Source organism: Zingiber officinale, chromosome 3A (assembly GCF_018446385.1).
Source record: "Zingiber officinale cultivar Zhangliang chromosome 3A, Zo_v1.1, whole genome shotgun sequence".
In the NCBI taxonomy this organism is placed as follows: Eukaryota; Viridiplantae; Streptophyta; class Magnoliopsida; order Zingiberales; family Zingiberaceae; genus Zingiber; species Zingiber officinale.
The window spans coordinates 159447026-159472333 of NC_055990.1; the positions used below are offsets into that span (position 1 = coordinate 159447026).

At 36.3% G+C, this 25308-nt stretch overlaps 3 protein-coding genes across 7 annotated transcripts; 1 reads left to right on the forward strand and 2 right to left on the reverse strand.

Annotated features, from left to right (window-relative positions):
• Positions 1-2698: 2698 nt before the first annotated feature.
• Positions 2699-5113, forward strand: LOC122050828. Its single transcript, XM_042611702.1, has 3 exons — positions 2699-2702; positions 3067-4067; positions 4581-5113. Exons 1-3 carry the CDS (start codon positions 2699-2701, stop codon positions 4713-4715), a joined length of 1140 nt encoding a protein of 379 aa, XP_042467636.1. The 3' UTR covers positions 4716-5113.
• Positions 5114-5267: 154 nt separating this feature from the next.
• LOC122053064 (bromodomain-containing factor 2-like) lies at positions 5268-18325 on the reverse strand. Of its 4 annotated transcripts, none has more exons than XM_042614937.1 (8): positions 18196-18325; positions 15455-16355; positions 15284-15361; positions 14340-14571; positions 13129-13183; positions 7330-7471; positions 5831-6205; positions 5268-5742 (listed from the first exon to the last, which is right to left on the reverse strand). In XM_042614937.1, exons 2-8 carry the CDS (start codon positions 16313-16315, stop codon positions 5542-5544), a joined length of 1944 nt encoding a protein of 647 aa, XP_042470871.1. In that variant the 5' UTR covers positions 16316-16355; positions 18196-18325; the 3' UTR covers positions 5268-5541. The 4 variants fall into 4 exon arrangements, with proteins under 4 accessions (XP_042470871.1, XP_042470870.1, XP_042470868.1 ...); XM_042614936.1 differs by having other exon boundaries at positions 5831-6193; positions 13129-13225; XM_042614934.1 differs by having other exon boundaries at positions 13129-13225.
• Positions 18326-18793: 468 nt separating this feature from the next.
• LOC122053065 (TOM1-like protein 5) lies at positions 18794-24874 on the reverse strand. 2 transcript variants are annotated; one of them, XM_042614938.1, is made up of 10 exons: positions 24707-24874; positions 24135-24242; positions 23794-23872; positions 23557-23655; positions 23329-23442; positions 22593-22750; positions 21944-22019; positions 21567-21652; positions 20130-20291; positions 18794-19334 (listed from the first exon to the last, which is right to left on the reverse strand). In XM_042614938.1, the coding sequence occupies exons 1-10, from the start codon at positions 24721-24723 to the stop codon at positions 18959-18961; spliced, it is 1275 nt and encodes a 424-aa protein (XP_042470872.1). In that variant the 5' UTR covers positions 24724-24874; the 3' UTR covers positions 18794-18958. The 2 variants fall into 2 exon arrangements, with proteins under 2 accessions (XP_042470872.1, XP_042470873.1); XM_042614939.1 differs by having other exon boundaries at positions 24650-24870.
• Positions 24875-25308: the final 434 nt, after the last annotated feature.

The window sequence follows — 25308 nt, forward strand, 5'->3', positions numbered from 1 at the left end:
GCATCTACGATTGATGCCCACAGTGCAGTTTGAGGAAATGAGTTTAGAGTGTACTTGGTAATGTCCCGTTTCTCGAGTTGACATCCGATCATGTGTAGGCTGTTGAGGATATCCTTGATCCACACATGTAGTTGGCTTGCAATTTCTCCGTCCTGCATTTTGATATTAAATAAAGAATTTAGAAGTAGGCCTCGTATAGTTACCTTGGCATCATTGGTTTCTTCGTGTAATTCGATGAGCTTATCCCATAACTCCTTTGAGTTCTCGTGTGAGCTGACTTGGTTAAGTTCTTATTTCGTGAGTCTGCACTAGATCATGTTCAACGCCTTCGAGTCAATATGGGCCTTCTTTTTATCTTCTGGATTCCACCTTTTTAGATCGAGGGGTACTTTAGTTGCTTCGTCTACAGGTGTCCTGTATCCTCGTCGAATGGTGAACCACTACTCTATGTCCATCGTTAAGTAGACCTCTATTCTCTTCTTTCAATATGGAAAATCGTTTCCATTGAAGATGAGAAGGCAAGCAGTACTGTCTCCTCGAGTTGGGTCATTTGAATTGTCTTACAAAAGAAAGAGAGAGAAAAAATATCTTAAGACTAGGTCTTGGATTAGCAGAATTTGAAAAAATATATATCGTCGACTCGAGTTGTGTTGTACCAACTTCGAGTGAAAATAGAACGGAAAAAATTATTTGAAGAAGTAAACTTTACCAATTAAAATAAAATACAAAAAACTGAAATCTGAAAAAATAAAATAAAATAACTCCCTCGGCTTGATTGGTGGTTGCACAAATTTAGAGCAGAACTTAGTTCTAATACCACTTGTTGGATCGAGACGCATGTGAGAAGGGGAGGTGAATTACATGATTTTAAAAACTTTTCTTTTTCTTTTTAAAACAAAGTACGAATGCAGCGGAATAACGAGAAAACGGGAAAAAACACACATTTATTTTTTACTTAGTTCGAAGCCTTCATCGACTCCTACTCTAAAACCCAGGTCCCGCGGACCTATCGACGGATAATCCACTAATAACTTCTTCCGAAACCGACAGAAGAGGGGATCGAGACAAAGAAAAGTTAGGATAAGTATAACATGTTACACTTTCCTTTATCCAGAAATTAAATACAATATGACATGTTTGTATCCCAACACCTTCGACGATGATCGGAATAGGTTCGGTGTTGGACAGCTCCTTAGCAATAGTCAGGCATAGCAATGTTGTAGCAGAGCAGTAGCAGCAAGCTGGAGCAGTCGAAACACCAAACGGACGCGTAGAATAAGTTTGTAGAAGAGTTGTTGTAAAAGGCTTGGTCGAATGTCTCTTTTATAAGGGATGGAAGGCGCCTTCAACACCACTAAAGGCACCTTCAACCACAAAACCTATCCCTTAAAAATCGACTCATATCGTCATCGAGGTCTTCTGTGTTATCCAATTGAAGGTGCCTTCTAAGCTCCCGAAGGCGCCTTCTGTCACTTAGAAGGCGCCTTGAGTATTGTTCACCCGATGCAACTTGTATTCCTTTTGCCCTGCAAGTTCATGTTAGCCCAAAACAAATAATAATCTGCAAAACAGAGTCAATAAAAATAGTGTTAATTAGTAATTTAGACTTCGCCAATCGGAAATCAAACATCCCGACCTCTTACCAGAATCGCACATTCGGACTTCAACCTATCGAAAATTAAACATCCCGACCTCCTGCCAAAATCCCACATCTGGACTTTTTGTCTGGTTTCAAGTCCTCTTGACCCGTCAAGTTAGTCAACCCTACGCACTCGGTAAAAAGATTAGATCAAAAACATATCTAACTGTAATCCACTTGTTATTAATCAAAACTTAGGTTTGATCATTGGTGTCAACTGCACTAACAACTAAATGTGTAGGAGAATGCGCAGGTAGCCTCGGGGTAGATAGGTGTGGTTGATGGGACATTGAGGGAATCTGCTCGCGACCACCACAATAGTTTCAATACTGATTACGAGAATTCCCTATTGGAGCCACAAGAGTAGTCATTGGCATCAAAGATGGAGATGCTGTCGAGATTTTTAACTGGGCCTCATAGCTGAGGAGTTGCTCGAATAACTCATCAAAGGTAATAGGATGTCACGAACTTGCAGAGCATGTGAAATATTTCAGTAGTCTTGGCTAAGATCATTCAGGACATGAATAGAGAGCTCATCAAAGTCAACTTTGACATTCATAAGCGTAAGAACATCAATATTTCTTTTGATGTTTTTCACATAATCAATGATAGATCTGTTGTCCTGGTGAGGGCTGGCAAAATTTTGATGATATCATAATCCTGCCACTTGAGGGAGCAACGTAGGTTCTCTTCAGCGTCTGCCACGTGTCTCTGGTTGAAGTTGATGAATAAATAAATTGCACAAGAGCAGGAGACATCAAACCTATAATAGCGTTGAGGAGAAGTTAATCCTGACAAAGCTAGAGAATATGATCAGGATTCGCCTGAAGGAGCGTGGTGCTTGTAGGCGTTATCTACGCAGGGGGTAGGGACGTGAACCATCAACAAATCCCAGTAACTCATATCTGAATAGAAGAGACATGAACTGCAGGGTGGTGAGTTTCAACGGTGTCTAAGCATTGACATTTAAAACCACAAGGTCGAAAGGTGAATCAGCAACATTTGTGAGAGATAGTCGACGAGGGATGGCATCAATGATACCATTGTAGAACGTGGTCGATGGGTATTATGGAGAAAAAAAGTTATTATTGAGCTTAACGCTTTGATACTATGTTGATGATAGAATTCATATATTTCATTAATGATAATATGTGTTCTATAAATATCATTATAAGTATAAAATACTGAAAAATAAAATAAATATTTTCTAATAATAAATATTTTCTAATAATACATAAAATATTAAAAAATAAATAAATATTCTTTAATAATAATTATTTCTAGTAACATTTTAATTTTTTATCTTTTATTTTATTTTAATTTTATTTGCTCGTTTAAATTGATGCTTCCATTTTCTTATCGGTAAATTAATTTAATAATATAGAAAATGCTTTTTATTTTCTTTATCAGACTGGACCCACGCACAGGTGGCCAGCTCCTCTGTCGAACAACATGCTCCGCTTGGAATCTGTATTTTCTGTGTGCGCTTCTTCCTGAATTGGCATCGAATCCGCAGCATCCCTTCTCCCTTGGCACCAAGAAAGGTTGCAAAAGGAAACGTCCCGTCTTCACTTTATCTGATTCCATCCTCGCCTTCCTCTCTCGATTGCGAGTGCTGTTCTCCCCGTCTCCCTTTCGCTCCTTCTCGCGTGTCATGGGGGACTATGCCGAGTTCCGCGACTGGGAGGTCCTCGACTTCGACGCCGGTGAGGACCATATGAAAATCTTGCACGAACGCGCCTGCGGCGGCTCCATCTTGTCCGATTACTTCGCGCTCGGTGCTCAAGAGCGGTGCCGTAAAGGAGCCACCTTTAACGGAAATGCCCACGAGGAGGAGATGATCGAAGCAGCTGCGCTGGTCGATTCGAAAAGCCCTAACTGGGTCGACCCGGAGCCCAATTCCCAGTTTCTCGACAAGGCGAAAGAGGATGTTGGTTTTCGTGGAACTGAGTTCTCTCCCGGCGATTTTGGCGGGTTGCGTTCCCATGAGTCGTCAGACGAGCAAAGATCGGATTTTGGCGGTGAAAAGGGCGAGCTTGGTGGCGCCGAAGCGTTCGAGGTTGGAGATATTGTCCATGGAGATGATGGGGCTGATAAAGAAGTGGTTTCCTTGGGAATCGGGGAGAAGCCTGTGGAAGAAGCTCCTCAAGAACTTGTAAAGAACATTGAGTGTTTAAATTCATCGGTCGAAATGACCGATAACGACGGCGGAGCGCAGAAAAAATTGCTTTTGGGAACACATAAGAGAGTGATGGTTTGGTGGAAGTTTCCATTTGAACTCATAAGGTTTTGTGCTTTCAGAGTGAAGCCATTTTGGTCCTTCTCCATTGCTGCGGCTGTCTTGGGGGTTTGGATGCTTGGAAAGAGGCTGTCCGACAGGAAACACAAAACTAGAAGCATTCCTCTAAATGTTCCTTTGGATGTAAAGGTAACAGAATCAGTGTACTGTTTTCTGTTTGCATCTTTTATTTGTTCTTAGGTTCTGTCTTAGAGCACATATTTCTATTATTGCATACATCAAATTCTACAACTACAACTTGCTGAATGCTTGCAGAGTTTCCCCATGAGCTATTAAATTTCCTTGTTTTATATAAAATCATGTAAAGAATTTGTTGCTATATGATTCTTAGCTATACACCTCTTCCATTAGTATAATTCCAAAGTGTAATAAAAGATTTGTTTACGATGTAAAAAAGATATACAGCACAGTCTTGTTCTAAATGAAGTTGTTCCTGATTTGTGCATTATCATGGCTCACATCAACATAAGTTTGATGCTCCATTGCTACTGTGCATGTTTGGTATAAAATGGCATATATGGACTATGATTCATCAGTTACAAATGTCTGGTAGATTACCACAAACACTCTTCGTGTGGTTTAGCAGATTGCATACAGACCTCTGAATACCTTTTCCCTGAGATTTTTAATTCCTTACTGCAGAGAGGATCCCAGATGAAGATACAAGCAACCCGTCTCAATGAAGCCTTCTCGGTCTTGAGGCAGAGTCCTATTTTAAGAGCTCCACTCCACCCTACCAGTGGCTTGACCTCATGGTCTGTTGTGTCCCTTCAGTGAGATGCTTCGTTGATCAATACTAGGAGTCAGTTCGAATAAAGTCATGGGAGAGCTTTCTCTATTACCCTTTATGGCAGCTCAGAAACACCTATTCATATGCGATATTTGTTATGGAAGCTCTGAATGTTATGCATGACGTATCAGCTCTAGTTCAAACTTGTATGTCACTAAATTTGGTGTCTGGGCATGTTTGTCATCCTTGTGTTATTAAGTCTTACTCATAAGCAGGCCGATGTCTGTCAGCTTTCGAGATAAGTGATCAAAGCCATGTATATTCTGCCATAACTATAGTCCCTTTTGTAGATATCTAAAGAAAGTTGGTTCTCGTCTTACAAACTTTGGATGTATTTATAACATCTGCAGAGTAATAAGATTGTTAGTGATATTGCAATTAGTCATATGGTGATAAGATCCTCGTCCTTTATTTCTTTCGCTCTTTTTTTTTGGAAAATATATACCACAACATATCATGTGATTTCTTATGCTGTTTTGAAACATTCCCATTGTTTCACTGTTGCAATTTTCCATTTTTCCTATATTGAAAAGGCTCAGTGAAGACAATCATATTGTGCACCCTTAATAGGAAGTTCTTTTCCAATCTACCTCAGTATACATTGAGAATAAGCTCTAGTGGCAATCTTGAGTATGAATTGAGAATAAGCTCCTGTGACAATCTTGAGCATAAATTGTCTACAAATCAAATGAAAGGTATGTACAAATATCAAATTCTCGAATCAGTTCTACCAATGATACCTCGGCAGACATGATACATACACTAGGATTTGACCTCTAGACATGGTCATGAACAATGAGCAAAAGGAAATATTTACTTCATCAAACTTTCGAGTGCATCATGGATGGCGCTGTTCCTAAAGGAAAGACTTCCTCGATTCAAAGAATGAGGGCCATTCCACACGGACCTGCGATCACTTGGGAAAAGGCTTTTGCACAATTGCAACATCAATTTGTTCTCTTGTAATTGAGGGAATTTTTGCGTCTTAGTGAGATGATCCTGTCCATGTGATTCCTGCAGTTGCCATTCGCATATCAACTTACGTATATTCATATCCTTTACTGCAATGTGCAAATTTCAAGCAAAAATCAACTTAACCAACCTCTTGATTTTGGTTCATATGTGAATAGTGGTATGATGCTTCAACGTTGAGAGTTGTATCATCTTTCTGCTCTCCGGGTTGCATGACTTCTCTAAATTGTCCCTGGAATTCTGATTTAGAATTCTTTCTTCCATTCTCAAAAGAATGCTGTGATGATTGATTATTCCCACCACTATCATTTTGCTCAAACCCCAATTCAATATCCATTTCCTGCTTCTCCATCTGGGCAGAGTTCACTCGGCTAGGTGTAGCAAATTTTTCTTCATTGTCATCTTCTCCATTTGCATTTGTATCAATCTCAGGCAAGCGGTCCATACTAGAGGTTGCATCCTCACTACAAGGAATATCTTGAGCAGAGCTCTCCTGCGTTGCAAACTTTTGTCAATTATAGTTACTGATGTGAAGCTGAGAGAATGTTAAGAACAAATAAAGTGCTGAGCTCTCCTGCATTGCAATCTTTGCTAACCAAGTTATTTATTCAAAGCTGGGAGTATTTTAAGAACAAACAAGGATGGCACTTATGATGAAAAAGCAACGCATAAATCATAATATTGGATGAAAACAGCACAAGAAAGATGATAAGTTTTTTAAGTGATTTAGATATTTTCTTTGGTCCCCATCTACCCCTTACAGCTCCACTCTAATACATTAAAATCATCCAATAAAATTTATCCGTAGCCTTTGAAGACAGACACTATCTCAATATATTTCTCTCTCTGTATCATCTATTAGTGTTGCACCTAGTTGATCAGTAATTCCACAGGTTCATTTTAGCATTCTCAACTCTGCTATCCTTAAAGTATCGTGAGTCATATAACAGCCAGAGAAAATTCACTTTTAGCCTATAGTAGTAAGCAACACAAAAGAATTCAAAAGCTTTCAATTGCTACCATACCATTAATGACTGCCTCAACCATATCCTGATGAATATAATTGAAAATACAGGATATTGTTAGAATAAGAAAGTTCAGAAAGACAGCTGAATAGTTACTGAAAATTGCATGTAAGAGGATATAAGGCATAACTAGGGCCCAACAACCTCCTAGAAAAGAAGATTGCTTACAGAGAATTGACCAGTGTGGAATCCGGACTATTTGAGTTGGGCTTTGAAACCAAAGCAAAAAACCCAAGCCAAGTGATTCAAATCATATCAAATGATTCTTTGTATTCCAATCATGTCAAAACTGACCTAACTGAATATGGCCTCCAAAGTTTCCAATATCACCATAGGAGGCTCTTCAAAATGACAAGCTGATGCATCCAGCACTTTTAATTTTCCTTTATAAATTGGGAAGTAATGATGACATAATTCCATGTATAAGTCAGAAAACAGTCCAAATAATATACTTATGAAACCTATGTCAAATAAATTTCAAATGTTTGAGTACCTTTAGAAAGTTACATTATGTAAATTATTTCAAAATAGTAGCTCATGTTAAAATAAAGAAAGATATCTTTAACTAAAAGATATAGCATCATACGGTAGTTCATGTACCAACCTCTATCTTTAACTCTCGTGACATATTATGATCACTTGTTTCTGCTTGATTCTCAACAGCTATTGAATTTTCTTCTCTCTCCTTTCTGCGTCGCCTAACAGCACACACAGCACAAAGGCAATCACTTTTGTGCTGATCGATCCTGCAAAAGCACAATAAGAGATATGAGAAATTCCATACAACAGGGCCCTAATATCAATTGAAAAGCATAGTTCATAGCATTAACACGCATGCAAAACAAGGTAACTGCAGACTTTATGCAGATGAAGCAGAATGCATCTTATCAGAAGAGCAGGACAAAATCAGAATATAAACATACATATAAAAGTGTAATGGTTATAAACGATAGTAATTTAACTGTTGTAGAAGATTTTAAATTTTTTGCATGTGACGTTTGAAGCACGCATATCAAACGAGGAAGAGGAAGACCAAAAAAGACTTGGTTAACAACAATAAAATAAGATAAAATTTATTTAAATATAGATGATGATATAGTAAGAGATAGAGCTCAATGACGTAAAAGAATTCATACAGCCGACTCCACCTAGTGGGAAAAGACTTTGTTGTTGTTGACGTTTGAAGCATGGGTTTTCTAATATAACAACTTTAAATTGTTTTTAAGGACTTATTATTTTGATTAAGCTTTAATCTGTTGTTTAGATAAATTTATGGCTAATCAACATTAAGTGTTTCTTAATAGGAACAAATATGAGCTGCATAAGTGGCTGAAAAACTGCACCGACACATGCACAGAGAGAACTAGGAATTCAGCGACCTTAGAGCCTAGACACAAGAACATGCCTATGAAAAGTGAGACAGTACACCATCCTAGTGACAAAATCACACTAATATACCATCTAAAATCATCTATTAGTAAGCATCATAATTGTCGGAATCATATTGATTCACAACTCATCTCATAAGATATGATTCACATATAGTGTGATTCAAAGATTCAATACGAATTGATATGAAGGTTGTCAAAAATCAAGGTTCATATAATGAATCATTTTGATAAATTATCATGAATCATATCAAACAGTGTGAGTTGTATTGTAAGATTTAGATTAAAAAAATTATAAATACAAAAAATAATTCTACTTTAATCAGAATAGTTGTGGTATCTAGAAGTCTAGAAAATAATACAATATTTCATTTAATAGTATAAAATAGATGGACTAATATAATGTTGTTTCGTAACAAAAATATATAAGTTCATATCTTTCATTAATAATAATGCAGAAATTATTGTTTATTTCATTTTGGAATTGAAACCAGCTACCAATACAAAATTTTCTTGTCAGATACATAGAAAAATCATTATTGTCAAATGTACAACAATTTAGACATGACACAATTTCTATCGATTTTTCCTTTATTATCATTTTACGTATGGATATCACAAGACTTATTTTTGTTAGGTATTGAGTCCACAAAAGAATAATAAATTCAGTAACAAGCAGAAAATGATTTCCTGAAGTGCATGCCACATCCTTTTTTCCATTCCTCTCCAGCTTATTCTCTCAGATGTTTTAAAGAACAAGAAATTAAAAAATGGAAGTATTGTTCTTTAATATGTAAAATTACATACCATGAACATGACCCAGAAATCAAGGAACAACAGGAGAGATGCTGAATTAATAAGGATCATGGATACAAAATGAATTTGAGAGAGAGAAAGAGTGCAAGGTCAGTTTTTATCGAGGTTTAAAATTTGGACCCGCGCCGAGGTTTCAGTCTTGAACTGGAACGATACGATTTCGGTACCGTATCTTGCCGTGCCGATATAGTTTCAGTATTTTTTTAAAATATAAAATATACAACAACAACAACAACAATAACAACAACCAAGCCTTTTCCCACTAGGTGGGATCGGCTGTATGAATCCTTTTACGTCATTGAACTCTATCTCCTATTATATCATCATCTATATTTAAATAAATTTTATCTTGTTTTATTATTGCTAACCAAGTCTTTTTTGGTCTTCCTCTTCCTCGTTTGATATGCATGTTTATCATAGTTTCACATCGCCTAACTGGAGCATTTATTGATCGTCTAAGTACATGTCCGTACCATCTTCAACGTGTCTCTCGGAGTTTGTCCTCAATAGATGCAACTCCGACTTTCTTTATAATGTTCTCATTCCTTATTTTGTCCATCTTCGTATGTCCACGCATCCACCTTAACATCCTCATCTCTGCAACTCTCATCTTATGCTCATGTGCTCAAGTCATAGCCCAACATTCAGCTCCATATAATATAGCAGGTCTAACAGTGGTTTTATAGAACTTACCTTTAAGTTTAAGAGGTACTTTACGGTCACATAAAACACCCGACGCTCCCCTCCATTTCACCCATCCTGCTTGTATTCTATGTAAGACGTCTCTCTCAATCCCTCCATCATTTTGTAAAAATGATCCTAAATATTTAAATCTCTTGGTTCCGGACAACTCGTACTCTCCTATCTTAACAATTGTTTCATTACTTCTAATATTGCTAAACTTAAATTCCATATATTCTGTCTTTAATCTACTAAGCTTAAAACTTTTCCCTTCTAGTGTTTCCCTCCAAGATTCTAGCTTAGCATTTATTCCTTCACGGGTCTCATCTACCAAAATAATATCATCTGCAAACAACATGCACCACGGTACTGTGTCTTGAATGTGCGCAGTGAGTTCGTCCATAATTAGTGTAAAAAAATAGAGACTTAGGGTCGATCCTTGATGTAACCCTATCTTTATTGAAAATGCTTCAGTTACTCCGCCTGAAGTCTTTAGGTCGTTACATCCTCATACATATCCTTAATTAGTTCAATATATGTTATGCTAACACCTCTCTTTTCTAAAATTCTCCATATAATTTCTCTGACTCTATCATGTCTTTTTTAAGTCAATGAAACCATGTAGATCTTGTTTTTGCTCCCGATATTTTCAATTAATTGTCTAAAGGAGATGTATAGCTTCTATCGTCGATCTTCCGTAACCCAAATTGATTTATACGCTCCTTCCTTAATCTTTTTTCTATTACTTTTTCCCAAAGTTTCATAGTATGACTCATTAGTTTAACACCCCTATAGTTTGCACAATTTTGTATGTCTCCCTTGTTCTTATATAAGGGAACTAGAGTACTTATCCTCCATTGATCAGGCATTCTTTTCGTTTTCAATATCATGTTAAATAATTTTGTAAGTCATTCAATACCTTGTTTCCCTAAACACTTCCATACCTCTATCGGAATATCACCTGATCCAACGGCTTTTCCATTGTGCATCTTATTTAAAGTTTGTTTTACTTCTGAAGTTTGAATTCTACGATAAAAATTAAAATTTCTATGCTCATTTGACCTAATTAAATTACCTAAGTTAAGTTAGTCACCTAAACCTTCATTAAAAAGTTGATGAAAATACCTCTTCCACCGCTCTTTTATTTCTCCATCATTTACTAATAACCTATTACATTCATCTTTAATACATTCTATTTGGCTAAGATCTCTTGTTTTCCTTTCTCTCACTTTAGTTATTCTATAAATGTCTCTTTCCCCTTCTTTTGTATCCAATTTTTGATATAACCGTTCAAAAGTTTTATTTTTTGCTTCACTCACTACTTTCTTAGCTTCTTTCTTGGCTATTGTATATTTTTTTAAGTTTTCCTCGTTCGTACAAATATATAATTCCTTATAAGCTATTCGTTTTTCCTTCACTTTCTCTTGTACTTTCTCATTCCACCACTAAGATTCTTTACTTAATAGAGCATGTCCCTTTGACTCACCGAGTGCACTCTTAGCTACTATTTTCAACTTTGATACCATCTTATCCCATGTTGTATTAAAGTCATCGTATATTTCACCTAATGCTTGTACTTCTACCTTCTCCTTAAATATATTTTGTTTCTCATCCTTTAACTTCTACCACTTAATTTTAGGAATTGTATATATTTTCTTTCTATTGATACTATGTTTGAGGCGTATATCCAACACTACTACCCTATGTTGGGTAGTTAAGCTTTCTACAGGGATGACTTTGCAATCTTTACAAATTTTTCTATCCTTCTTCCTAACCATAAGAAAGTCAATTTGTGATTTATTATTCTCACTTTTGAATGTGACTAAGTGTTCTTCTCTTTTCTTAAAAAATGTATTAGCTAATATAAGGTCATATGCTATCGCAAAATCTACTATAGTTTTCCCTTCCTCATTCCTCGTTCCAAACCCATAACTCCCATGTACTCTCTCATATTCCTCATTTTTCACTCCGACATGCCCATTTAGATCACCTCCTATTAAAATCATTTCATTTGGTGGAATATTATGTAATATTTTTTCTAAGTCCTCCCAAAACCTTGATTTGGTAGCTTCATCTAATCCTACTTGTGGTGCATATACACTAATTATGTTCATAGTTTCTTTCGCCACAATTATCTTAAGGGCTATAATTCTATCCCCTTTTCTAACTATTCCTACAACTTCATCCTTTAACAAATTATCTACAATGATACCCACTCCATTTCTTGCTTTACTCTTTCCAGTGTACCATAACTTAAAACCCGAGTTCTCTATCATCTTTGCCTTCTCGCCTATCCATTTTGTCTCTTGTACACACAAAATGCTAATTTTTCTCCTAATCATCATATCTACTACCTCCATTGATTTACCAGTGAGAGTTCCTATATTCCATGTTTCAAATCTTAGATTATTAGTTTTCCTATCATATTTGTTCTTATCTAACCTATGGTGTGAGAATTTTTGCCTATTTAGCACTACACCCAAATTCTCATGGAGATGTAGCGGTCCTTGCTGAGACGTTACAGTCGGACCCTGTAACGCGAACTCTTGCATATTTATCACTACACCCGAGTTCTGGAGATGTAGCGGTCCTTGCCGAGACGTTACAGTCGGACCCTGCAACGCGTTCCTTCCAGGGAACAACCTAGCATTAACACAATAGTTTAATGGATTCATTCATTGAATATTTGCCATAGTTTGGCGTTGGCTGGCAACCTAACGCAACCCTCCTCCTTTATCCGGGCTTGGGACCGGCCACGGCCGGTATAAAATATATTAATTAAAAAAATATTTAACATAAATATTTAAAACATAAACAAAATAAACAATATAAAAAGTAATCTTTTAAAAAAGGAAAAGATATGAAAATAGATAGATAAATAAATAAAAAAAATTATTATAATTTTAAAATTAAAATAAATTAAATATAAGATTAATTAGATAATTTTATTAGGATTTAATAAAGTCTCTTTAGATTATCTCCATCATAGCTAGGAGTTGATTAAATAATGAGCGTAAGTTTAATTAAAAAAAATCCGAAATCCGACTCTACTCGCGAGCTCGCGCGACTTCGGCGCTGCTGCAAGGTTACACGACCCCTCAGCCATGGCCACGATGATCGCGTGACTCCTCCGGCACAATCGCGGTGGTCATGCGACCCCTCTGCAGCAGCTGCAGGGTCACACGACGCCTCCGCGGTGGCAGTGGAAGAGTTATGTGACCCCTCCATTGTTGTTGCGGGGTCGAGTGACCCCTCCGCTGCGGTCATGGGGCCGCACAACACATTGCAACTGTCATGGGTCTGGTGCCGGGGTCATGTCGGTGCCGGTCATCGGGAGGAACGAGATGTTTTGCCCGTTTCGATTGTCTCGACACGACATTTAAACCATGATTTTTATTATCTAATAATCTACCAATAACACAACAATGTAATATTTTCTTTATTATCCAATAATCTCCAATCAACAAAAAGATGAAGTCTTCAATACAGTTTATGTTAATGCTAGAAAGTTAACCTACCCATAACGCCTGCGTTTATGCTTTGATTTGCTTTTTGAATACTGCTTGTCCTGACCTGATCGTGAAATATCCTCAGTTTGAGTTTCATCAACTATTCCTACATAAGTATAGATGATAAAGAATCCAACAAAAATAAGTTATCAATTCCTGTAAAATAATTAAATAAAAATCTTCCAATGCATCATGATAAGAGTTCACAATTGGTTGTCAAAATTTATGCTTCACATGAATCAACCTTGAATTTAACTCATAAAATTACCTCAGTGTGGATATATTGAACTTAGTGCCAACATATCTGGAAAGTCTTGCTAAAGAAAGAGTGTAGCAATCAAACATGACTTATAACATCAAATAAGGCATAAAGTACATAACATGAACTTTTCAATGTTCAGCACCAATAGCAAATGCTCAGCTAAGCCTCATAATGGATTCCTTCAACCATGAATCTAATATAACTAGAGCACCAGAATGCCTTGATGACCGTATGACCCTACTGAAGAATATAGTGCCAGATAAAGAGAAGTTGGTGGGCGTAAAGAACCATCCATATCCTCATGCAAATCTTTGGATTACAAACAAATAAGTGATAACAGTGAATTTTGAGAAAATTTTAATTTGGCCTTAAAACTTCAAGAATGCTAGCTTAGCCTTGCTCAGAGATTGCTGAATCAACTCAACTTCATCAAAGTTGTCCTAAATTATCTGATATTACATTAATCAAATTTGGAATTTCGGAATGATTTGGATAAATTGAAAATGTTCACTAAATTTTGGGCTAAATAAATTTAAGGAACCATAATGAGACAAACTAAGGTTAAACAATCATTTTTCATTGTTTTTTTTTTTAATTCTCCACACATCACGGTACTTGCATGTATAAGTCTAATCCCAAACACCATACAAACAGCTAAGATGGTTAATACTAGGACCCAAAACACAAATATGAAAGAAGACTTCCTGGTGCCTTCTGTAATTGACAAATATGAAACAAACTGAGCTAAATTCAGTGTATCCCATCCCATAAGGTCCAGCAATGATCCATGTGTTGTGGAACTAGAAAGGTTTCAGAAGATTTACCAACATGAGCAAAATAAAAGGCATGTTAATTTCTGACCTGATGACATTCTGAAGGCAGCAAAAAATAACATTACCTCACCTCCTATCTAGAATCAAATTTCAAGAGCATGCTCTTAGACAAAAATGACTATTACCAGAAATATCAGAATATAAACCAGAAGCCAGCCAGTACTTCATGAAATTCTTTTTCACTCGTTTCATAAGGTCAACAACATAATCACCCTTGTTGTTGTATTTGTAACAATTATCCCAGATATATTGTACATCCTTGAAAACGCCCTCAGAGTTCAGGTACTTGAATCTACTCTCAAGGTTTTGGACTATTGTGCCAAAATCCATAGGAGTGTCAATTATATCAAAATAATCCTGCAAAAATAATCAAGAAAGATTGGCAAAGCAACATGATAGAATAAATTATGTAATATAAATTAAATAGGAGGTACTGTAAATTGTTTACTCAAAGATACAACTCGCAGAGTAAATGAAAGCATAAGTCAAGCCAAACATGACTAATGACCAGGGTCCAACAAGAAGAGCTAAGTTATCCACCTGGTATGATCATAGCATAGCAAATCATCTGAATTTCAAAAAGCATATAACCTTTAAATAAAATTCTCGATAGAAATTTTAGGTCCTAAATGAATGCATAAAACTTCCTTAAATCATTGATATCGTAAAGCACCTGGATTTTAATCATGTATGTAATCATAGGGAAAGGGCTAATACTAGAGATTCCAATGGGTCATGATCAGACTCAGGGAGCTCAAGTTGGTCAGGCTCTAGGTGTGTCATGGCGGCCTAGAAAGGCTTCATCAAGTCATGCCCAACAGAGGCCTATGGCAACTAGGCAGGTCAAGCCAGATATGTCAGGTTTATGCCCACCCCAACATCCATAAAGTATTTCATGGAAGTGAGGTTAGCCCTTTTGAAGCCAAATGACAAATAAGAGCCTTAGTTATAAATAACTGCAGTATTTAAAGGTAGCGACACAGAAACATTAAGATGAGAGCAATGGCTCGATGAGTAACATTGACATGTCCAATACTTGTGTAATGATTATATCTCGTGATATACTCACAGGTATTCCCAAAGCAACCGGATCCACTGGAGTGTTAAAGGGATCAGCTGCTTCCATTTTCATTACTTTCTTTATCACCTGAACAATAAACAGATCAGAGAATATATGTATTTTCTGCCTCACATAGAAAGAAGTGATGATACAGAACTCAAATGTTTATTATCTACTTACAACCAAGGCAGCATTCAACTCTTTTTCACTGTAACGAGGGTCATTAGAAGGAAGTGTTCTTTCTCTTTGTATCTTGTTCCTAGGGACAGAGGTATCCACTGTTCTTGCAGTTTCTGCAACAACTGATTTTTTCTTGCTCGGCAGCTCTGAAGAAATGACAAGCTTACTAGGATTTCTGTCTTGCTTAATCTCACTTGGAAAACCTAAACCAAGTGAAGATTTTATCTTAATGCTTCCTTTTTTTTTACATAATTTATCAGAAATTGTATTGTTCATATCTGATGTCTGCCCATCCGAGAAAGTACTCTCCTCCTTTTCAGCAGCAGATTCAACCACACTTGGAGCAACTTGTGGATTGCTCTTCTCTGTTTCACTTGGTGTTTGTGCATCTGAACCACTTTTATAAGGCTCAGATACTCTTGCAGACTTCAGTTTTACTTTAACTCGAGGATGGCCCTTTTTATCAGATATTCTACCAATAGGTGCCTCAGTATCAGTATTTGACATAACACTGGGTGTATTAGATCCATTATGGGGTTCAGGCTTAACTTCAGAACCATGCTGGTTATCATCAGAAGGTTCTAAATTTAAGTTATCTTTTGTGTCAGAAGACACCAGGTCGGAAGATAGATCTTTGGTCAATTTAGCCTGTTTCCCTTTCCTCTGATATGTTTTGTGACCACGCTTCCTTTTCATGTTTTTCCTGTTACTTTGAGGAATATATTCTTCAGAAGATGAAGTTATCTCAGTGACTGCAGTGTCCTTAACAATTAACGTGGCATTGCCGATATCAAGAGGACTATTGATTGTTAATGGATTCCCAGGAGCTTTTAGCTTGATTCTCAGAATACACTTCTCCATAACCAAGTGCCCAAATATGATGGATCCATGAGAATTCGACCTTCTCAAACACCAAAAGGAAAGTATTTCTGAATAGCATTAATGTCAATATAATAAAGAAACTACAACTTAACTGTCAAACAACATTAAAAAAAATAAAATCATCCACATACAGAGGATAAAACATCAAGAGTCCTATAAGTAAACATCTAACTAAGATGCTGAACTTTTGTAATTCTGTTTAATAGCACAAATAAGTATAAATAAGAGCACTAAAAACTTAGAAATAAGTTAGCAAGTAACAAGATGGATCACTGACGATAAAGAGCTCTGAGCCTCGCATGGTGGATACGCAAACAGTGTGCTTTATTTATAACCATACCAGTGGGAAGAAGAAAGAAACACACACACACATAATGACTAGAAAGGGAAATATAAGGAGAAATGTGCAGGCATACACAAGTTGGATATGAAAATATACGTTGTTAAAAGTATCCAGATAGGGCATCCAACAAAAGTGTAGTAAGGTGGTAATGTAGGTAGTAAATTTACAAGAAAAGGATATCCAAATATAGTACGGAAGAGGGCATCTGCTGATATTATATTGCTCAATGTTTGCAATACCAACTAGCATAACAAGTGCTGTTGAGAATGAACAGATAAGATTGACATCTGCGGACAAGGCAACAAGTTACCTAAATTCTATGATACGTGCAGAATTTTATTTATAGTAACTCAACCTCCCAATCTAGGAACTGATAATGAAATGTTATGAATAGCAATAATATTCACAGATACTGCAATGATTAAATTGGTACAAAATAAATCATTACACTTCTTTTCCTTGTCAATAAGCACTAAGATGCAAGTCAAATTTAATCAGAAATGTGACAACATCAAAGATGTTCATATATTATCACGATTCATCATAATCTTTTTGATTAAACAACAAAAAACATAGCAAATCAAACCCTCTATGAAACATATTGAACCCAGATCTAGTCTCTTTATAATCACAATGAGGCATTTCAGCAATCTACTACATTAAAGAAAAAAAATCCTAATCAAATGAAAGAACAATTGTGATATAAAAGTAATCTACTACATTGTTAAGAAAAAAATATCTGTGCAGCTAAACATGCACTTTATAACTCGCACGCTAACAATTCTGTACACAACAAAAAAAGCCAAACACAATGATACTAAATCAGGATTCAGAGTAAAAGTAGGAAACTCAGGATGCATGACATAATTTGAAGTGTTTGATACTGCCATGTTTTTTTTCCTTCTTAATTCATAAAATTATAGTATTATACGGAAGTCAGGAAAGCCAAAATAAATAATATTTCAACGCTCAGTATTGAGGAAATGACTGTATGACTTCATTATAGAACAATGGAACATTGTACCACTTCTACAGTAGATAGAGCCGTAAGGATGGAATCTAAAAATCTGAATGAAGTACCAAAAAGATGATACCACACAAAGACTGTAATCGCATGAAAACAACATCAAGAAACAGTAAAGACAATTCAAGGATTTAATTAAAAAAAAATCTTGAGGATGTGAATTTAGCGACTGCGCGATCTAGTTGATTAAATAAAACGACGAATTTTATACCAAATCGGAACCATGGGTTCAAAGAAGCCTCGCTTTTGAACCCCAGTCCCCTTTTGGTCTTCCCAGGGCTTAGAGCCCTTTTTTTTTGTTGATAGGTAGCATAGAACCCTATTATTTAGATAGAGAGTGCGGAGATAAGATGATACAAACACTGCAGCCAGATGCATCGACCGAGGGTTTTTTTCCCCGGAGGGACGAAGATTCCAGAAACTCTCACTCCTCCCACAATCTACGGATGAGAATAACAAAAGATAGTGTGAAGATTAGAGGAGACAAATTACCTGAGGGATCGATAGCGAAGGCGGAGGCGGCACCGGCGACAAGCTGCCGACTGCGGTGACTGTGGCCGGAATTAGGGTTCGAAGTTCGAACTATGAAAGGGAACAATTTAAAATAAATTTAAAAAAATGGAGAGTCAAAAATCCAGACAGGTCCATGATTAAATAACGGCAAGCCGAACCTATCTCACGTCATCAAGTCTGAACCGAAAAGGTGCGACCCGGGAATTGAACCGCGATCCATATTATGAACGACGACCAAATTGTAAGCTCGTCGCTTGGATAGGACACACATTAAACTTACACAACTAAATATCATTAGAAATATTTTAAATCGAATTTATATAGAATTTGAAGTTCCAATGTTTTAATAAGATAAATAAATCTTATAAAAATTCATTATCACCCATATGTTATACAATTCTTACACAAATGTAAATTAACTTAATTCGTACAATTTAAGAATATTAAATCAAGAGACCGATTATGAAAAATTTTGCAAGTTTATGTAATACATAAAAGAGTTTGAATTAACAAAGCAACATGCTCCCAACATTCTATCTGAACGTCAAGGTCTGTGAGAGAGCTCGAAAAATGCACATGAGATGGTAACCTGATAAAATAGCCATTGATTTTCCTGCCATGTTATATACAGCACTCACTTCTCCAAACCAAAGAGAAGATAAATTACAATGAATGGAATGGTCAGCATGGTCTAGGGGAAAACAATTGCAATTTATCATAAGCATTAGTCTTCTAACGGCCATCAATCACGAAAACCAAATACATCTCTTTCACTAGAATCAGTGCTGCAACTTCCAGAGCTGTTGCTGTCGTGGTTGTGCAACGATAAACCCCTGACATGAGCTGCGAGACCTGAACTGTCCATGGCTTTGTTGTTAAAGAAGCTCTCCCTCTCTCTGTGTTGAGACGGTGGAGGTGGTAAATCGGCTCTCGAATGTTGTTTGCTTCCTAAACCAATAGACTGATTGTCAGGTGGGCAAGGTTTACCATCTAGTTCAGATGGTTGAATGAATAGTGGTCTGATGATAGGTCGGCTCATCTTTTCCTTGGGAACGGATCTGAAAATATTTACCGACTCATCTGAATCCTCCTCAGCACATGCTTTTCCTTTCCTTATTCTGTAAAAAAACCAATAAAAAAAAAAGTGAAGCAAATATTGCACCCAAGATTGCCAGGACAATAAAAAAAAATATGCGTTCAACTGAAATTGGCTAGGATGATTTAACCAAATTAACCTCTAACATACTTAGAGAACATCAATAATAAATCGAGTTATTTGGTGCCTGTGCAATTCAATGAGTAACCAAAATAATCCAATTAACTTCATAGCTTCAAAGGATATTCCTAGGTTTCACTTAACTGTTCTTACAACACCAACTTGTGCAACACATTCCCTCTATTCTGGCCACCCCACGCAACCATTTGAAAAATAACACCGCCTTAATAACATAGAAATTTACACAAGTTTAGGGATTAGGATCATGTGTATTTCACTTACCCTTTTCACCTCATGGTAATAAAAGGAATAAGGGTTAATGTTTGACATTGTACAAACCAAACTATCCTAGTAGTTAAAAAATCAGTTCAGAAACACTTCGTAACTTAATTTATCAACAACAATTTTTAAGCTGAGACAAGCAACATGACCGCACCAGATATAGCCAAGACCTATTGCCGTGAGTGTCTTTATTGCCGTCATCGTCATCATCATAAAGAATTTATGATCATTATGGCAACAACATACAAGCAAACCTATTTTACTAGATGAAGAACTCTATTCGGAAATACTAGGGTCTTCCAATATCAACATCAATCAAATTTATAACAAGATAGTGCCAACTACAGCTGACACATATTATCTTCAGGATGTTTTCAGCATATGCACACAAAAAAATGAAGCTAATTAACATTACCTTCGCCATAGGCTTTCGGCATCCTCTTCCTCCTCCCCTTCCCCATGGGCATCACAAGCTGGAGTAGCTGTAGCATTAACTGAGAGAAGTCTATCATGGTGACATAATACCTGATGTAACTGCTCGTTCAACTCAATGGCTTGAGTAACCAACTTCTCATCCCTGAAGTTAAAAAAACACCAGCTTATATTTGAGGTAGCAACATGTAATTTCTTTTACAGAACAAACTCTAGAGTCAGATGGCAGCAAGCACTCTCTAAATTAAAAAGCACTATCATTGAAGAATTAAATCCTCTAACTGGGGGTCATTAGATAGTAAATAAGAGGATTCATTATGTCAGATGATAAGATGGTTGTTGCTTTAACCATAATATGAACCATGTATTTGGTAAAATGTTTGATTCTGGAGAACAATTATTGATTGTGGTAATAAGACTAAGAGATATAAGTCTCCACCTACTTGAGAAATTCTACTATTTCTCTAGCTTGAATCTTGTTACACAAATATCCACCTACCCTTCCTCCTACTAATGATATATTCACTAATATATTTTCCTTGAAGAAATTCAAGATAGCTAAATCACTAACATGCAAGGATTTCCTGTTCATCCAAATTAAATATTCCCTTTGATTTGCAAATAACGTATGGCAACGAAAATTATATGGAATCTAACTAGTAATTTCATCTGCTACTAGCCTGAAAAGAAGCTTAGTAGTTTTAGCACTAGCAATTGTATAACAATATATGTTAATAAAAATCAGTCATATCTTTATTCTTTAATCGATATTACTCCAATAGTTTTCTTATTAAATAAATAAGATCGATTGTAGAGTTCCAGACACAAAACCAAATTAATTTTATAAGTTTTTTGTTTCATCATTTATTCTTCTCTTGATTACATTTCTCAAAAATTCTATGGCACAACTCAACTAACAAATTCTTCCATCATAAGAATAACCTTAATTAGAATAAACATATATTTACCTAGTTTCCAATTATTAGTCACCTTAATTCTCAGTTTAGTTAAACAAATTATAAATGGACGTTACATATTTTTACAGGTAGACTAGCAAGGTATAAGGTTTCATCCCATGTGCCAACTGGCACACAAAATGGCACTAGACAAGGCTGCTAGCTGTGTTTTGCAGGCACTAGAAACATATGAAATATTGTGTTTCACCCCATATGAAATATTATTCATGAAGGAACAAGAAGCATCCAAACAATGAATAAAAGAAGTGATCAAAAGAGAAAAATCATATTACTCCACTGTGTTTTGCATTTCATATCTATTTTGATTTTTTTTCACAAAGACAAAAAGGTGAAAATTGTTTGTAAGCTTTGAAAGAGCAAACAAAATAACCTTGTCCAAGGAAAAAGTTATGAAAACGTCTGTCTAAATAGATTTTTTAAAAAAAAAAGGATTGGCATTTTACCGTGAGGTCATCACTAGCTGCATGATTCGTTGCTTCTGAAATGAGCATTGTTCCACTAGATCCAATATAAATTCATCAGATGCACCCTGATCACATAGCACAATTTTATATGCGAATATATATAAAAAATTCACTAATGCAAAATCTTCCCATATTTCAACAATCATATTGTCACCTAAATTCCTAATTTTTCAAAATCATAATTTAGTGATCTAGTCATGATCGAAAATGTCACACTTATTGATACACAAACCAAATTATGAATACTAGTGACTTCAAAGTAATGACCAACTTAAACCACTTGACATGTTGAACTAAGAAAATCATACATTATTATATAAGAGATGCACAAGGAAAGCAAGTAATTTAAATGATACCAGTGGAAGCTTGGGATCTAGAGCATTCAACACATCACGCAGTACTTCCAAGACGCTAGAAGCTTTATGTATTACGCTGAGAAAACAAGCAAGGAAAAGAAGAAATAAGCATGCCACATCAGTTGAACATTGTAATCCTTTGTTGGAAGAGTAAGAATAATGATCATTGATGTTCCAAGAAAAACAGTGCTTTAAAAAAGTCTGTTGAATGATTTCAAGCTCCAATATAGCATGAAATGTTTGATAAAAAAATGTGTAAGCTTCATGCTGTGTGAAAACCAATGCTTCGTCACTTCAAATAATATTTTAACTACATACTTTCCAACCATGAACATCTCAATTATTTGTTCTCAAACTTACAGATTCCAGTTACCATTTACAGCTTTCGTCTTTTAAACGACCAAAGAATACCAAACAAGCAATACATTGCATACAACATATGATGTCCCAGTGTTATAGATTTATGTGGTTCTATATAAACATTGAGATAACATCATGTGGAAACTTCTAAATTAATGGAATAAAGCTTAAAACATTCACTCATCCACTTTATGACTTTAACCATGCAGGTAAACAACTGCCGTAGTCTCCAGCTGCTAATGGCACAATAAGCTAAATTATCCGAAGTAAAATTACCAGCTCACTGTACCTCGAGTCAGGTATGGACTGAGTGGTTAGCTGTTTCACAACATTCCCTAGTTTCTGAGACGGGAATTCTTGAGATTGAAAATTGTTTGCTTGCTTTTGGGGAGAAGATTTTTGAGGTATGACAACATGAGGCTGCTGAGAAAATTGTACTCCAGAAGACTTGTTGAGGAAGAGAAACCAAATTTCAGTAATGAATCAACTAAACAATCATACTGAATAAGCTAGATGGATTGATCAAACTAAGCAAGCACACTACTACAACAACAACAACCAAGTTTTACCCCACTAAGTGTGGTCGGCTAGGCACAGTATATATATATAAAAAAGAAGGGGATGAGACAAAGGGAATGTAAATATCCAACAATAGCCAGTTCTGCTGTCTTGTCTTAACTGTCTTATTCATCTACCTGGAGGTTAGGAAATGCTATAAAATAAATACTTCTAATAAATTTTGATTTTAGTAAAAATAAAAGTTAAATTATGTCAAAATGTAATCTATATTGCATCTCAATTATAATTAGCAGCAAACTACTAAAACTTGGACCTTCGAAGAGATTTAGCATCTCACCGAAAAAAAGAGACAAAGTCTAATCACAGTGCAATTATATAGGATTGATTTAGATAAAAGTTCAAACATACACTAGCATCTTTGAACAAAATCACTGGGTAATTGATTTATAAGATTTCTTGATGAGAATCACTTGCAAATGGATAAAGTTTGAGCTTGCATTACTTACAACAAGTTCAAAGTATGCAGCATAGTACTGTGGGTATTTTCCAGAGGCTCCTCCAAGGGCTGTTTGGGTTGCATCAAGAAGAAGAAATATTCTTTCTCGAACAGGCAAGTCAGACTGACACCAAATGAGTCAAATTAGTTATTAGTTATTTGTTTGTCCAAAATGACAAAAATATATTATCAGCATTTAGTAGAAGATATATACACAGACAAAATATTAAGAAACAACCTTTTTCTTCACGATCTTTACTAGAATTGACAAAATTTCATTATCAATCACTTGTTTGTGAACTTGCTCTCCACAGTTATTCATTACCATTTCCAGCAACTGCAATAACAATCAAGTAATATAGACATATAATTCATCCTCTTGAAGAAAAGAAAAGCAATTACTGACATTCATAATGTAGATAAATTATTATTTGGAAGAAATTATATTTCAAAAAGGAATATAAAGGGGACTTACCATAACAGAGAAATATTGCGTATTAACATTTTTATTCTTTAACTGTTTTTTTATTGACTTGATGACAGCGTTGGATTGCCTGCAAAAACAACCAATTGTAGTAATAACACATGAGGATGGTGCTTTAAGATTGAGAGTGTAATGGACAAACAAAACACATGCACAAAATGGAAAAAACATCGGGGAAAAGAAGTTTTAATCTTTTACAATTTCATATGAATATTGACATTATAGTGAGAAATACTTTGCACCTAAAATAGATAGTCCATAGATATACAAAGGCAATAGGAGAGTTGTAACTTGTAAATGGCAATCACAATGATTTAAGAAAAATGGTATACAATGGATCATGTGTAATAAGTTCACAAATCTCGATATTCTTGGCCCAATCCATCTCTTTTAATTTCTCACTTGTTGCCGAATTTACCATATCAGCAGCCATTGATGTCCTGCAAGCCAACAAATGATACGCGTGAACACAAAGTAAATATCAAATCTATTCCAAAATAAGATATGCACCTCCGTGCATAAGTTAAGGAACAGGTACAAAAAGGACATGAAATTGAGCAACAATTTTCACTTAAAATACAACGATTTGACGTAAAAGTAAATAAAATTATCAACTCAGCGTCACAATAAAAAACGATTCTTTTCAACGAAAGCAACTTGATCCGCCATACGAAGATATCTTTTCATCCCAAAAACCTAAAATGAGGAAGAACGGGGAAAATAAGCCAACTTAGAGGAGCGCAACCGCTAGTAAAACAACGTAAAGCTCCCAGAGAAGATATCTTTCACATACTAACTAGATAACAGGAAGAACGTAAAGGAAGAAGATTTAGGACACCCAAAATACCCTCACAAACGAGAACCAAGTCAAACGACAATTAGGGTGAAGGTCGGAAAATAAAACCGCAATAATCCCCGCATTTCGCCACTATTACTGCTCGATCCAACAACTCCTCGCCTCAAGCCTTTCTGATTTTCCGATCTCTGGCCAGGGGAATCACGGGCTAGGAAGAGAACCAGAGAGTGAACTGTGGAGGTCGAGAGCGAGAGAGAGAGAGAGAGAGAGGAGAGGGCGAAGAAGGCACTGACAGCTATAAGACAGGGTGCGACCGGTGAGGCCGAGGGCCCAGCTCAACAGTTGCACTGCTCCTTCTCCCTTGCCCGTCTGATACGACGGTGAAGTATCCATCGAGACCGTCCGATGGAGCCGGTAGGGTCCACCGAGGTGGAACCAGGAAAATACCACCATTGCAAGAGTCCACATTCCCTGGACCGTGCCGCCGGCGTGAACGGGCGACACGTAGAATCAGAGCTGGAGCGACACCAGACGTGGAGCGCACATGGGATTGGCGGCTGCCCGGGACCGACCCAGTTGGCTGGCGCCGACTTGAGGGCCCCGCGACAGCTTTAGGATTCGTGCCCCCCTTGCAATAAACCCGGAAAGGGAAGGACGGAACGCTTTTTATGATCGTTCATTCACTACTTGCAAAATTGGCCACAAAAAGT

Excerpts from the sequence above, each read along its gene's own strand:
- LOC122050828 (XM_042611702.1), top strand. Across the intron at positions 4,068-4,580 it reads ATGTTCCTTTGGATGTAAAG|AGAGGATCCCAGATGAAGAT; the intron begins GTAACAGAATCA and ends TCCTTACTGCAG.
- LOC122053064 (XM_042614934.1), bottom strand. The coding sequence starts at position 16,315 with ATGGAGAAGTGTATTCTGAGAATCAAGCTAAAAGCTCCTGGGAATCCA. Across the intron at positions 14,572-15,283 it reads CGGTTGCTTTGGGAATACCT|GATTATTTTGATATAATTGA; the intron begins GTGAGTATATCA and ends TTATTTTTGCAG. Across the intron at positions 13,226-14,339 it reads TTTATATTCTGATATTTCTG|GAATAGTTGATGAAACTCAA; the intron begins GTAATAGTCATT and ends ATACTTATGTAG.
- LOC122053065 (XM_042614938.1), bottom strand. Across the intron at positions 23,656-23,793 it reads CGCAATATTTCTCTGTTATG|TTGCTGGAAATGGTAATGAA; the intron begins GTAAGTCCCCTT and ends TTGTTATTGCAG. Across the intron at positions 23,443-23,556 it reads TAAAGATCGTGAAGAAAAAG|TCTGACTTGCCTGTTCGAGA; the intron begins GTTGTTTCTTAA and ends ATTTGGTGTCAG.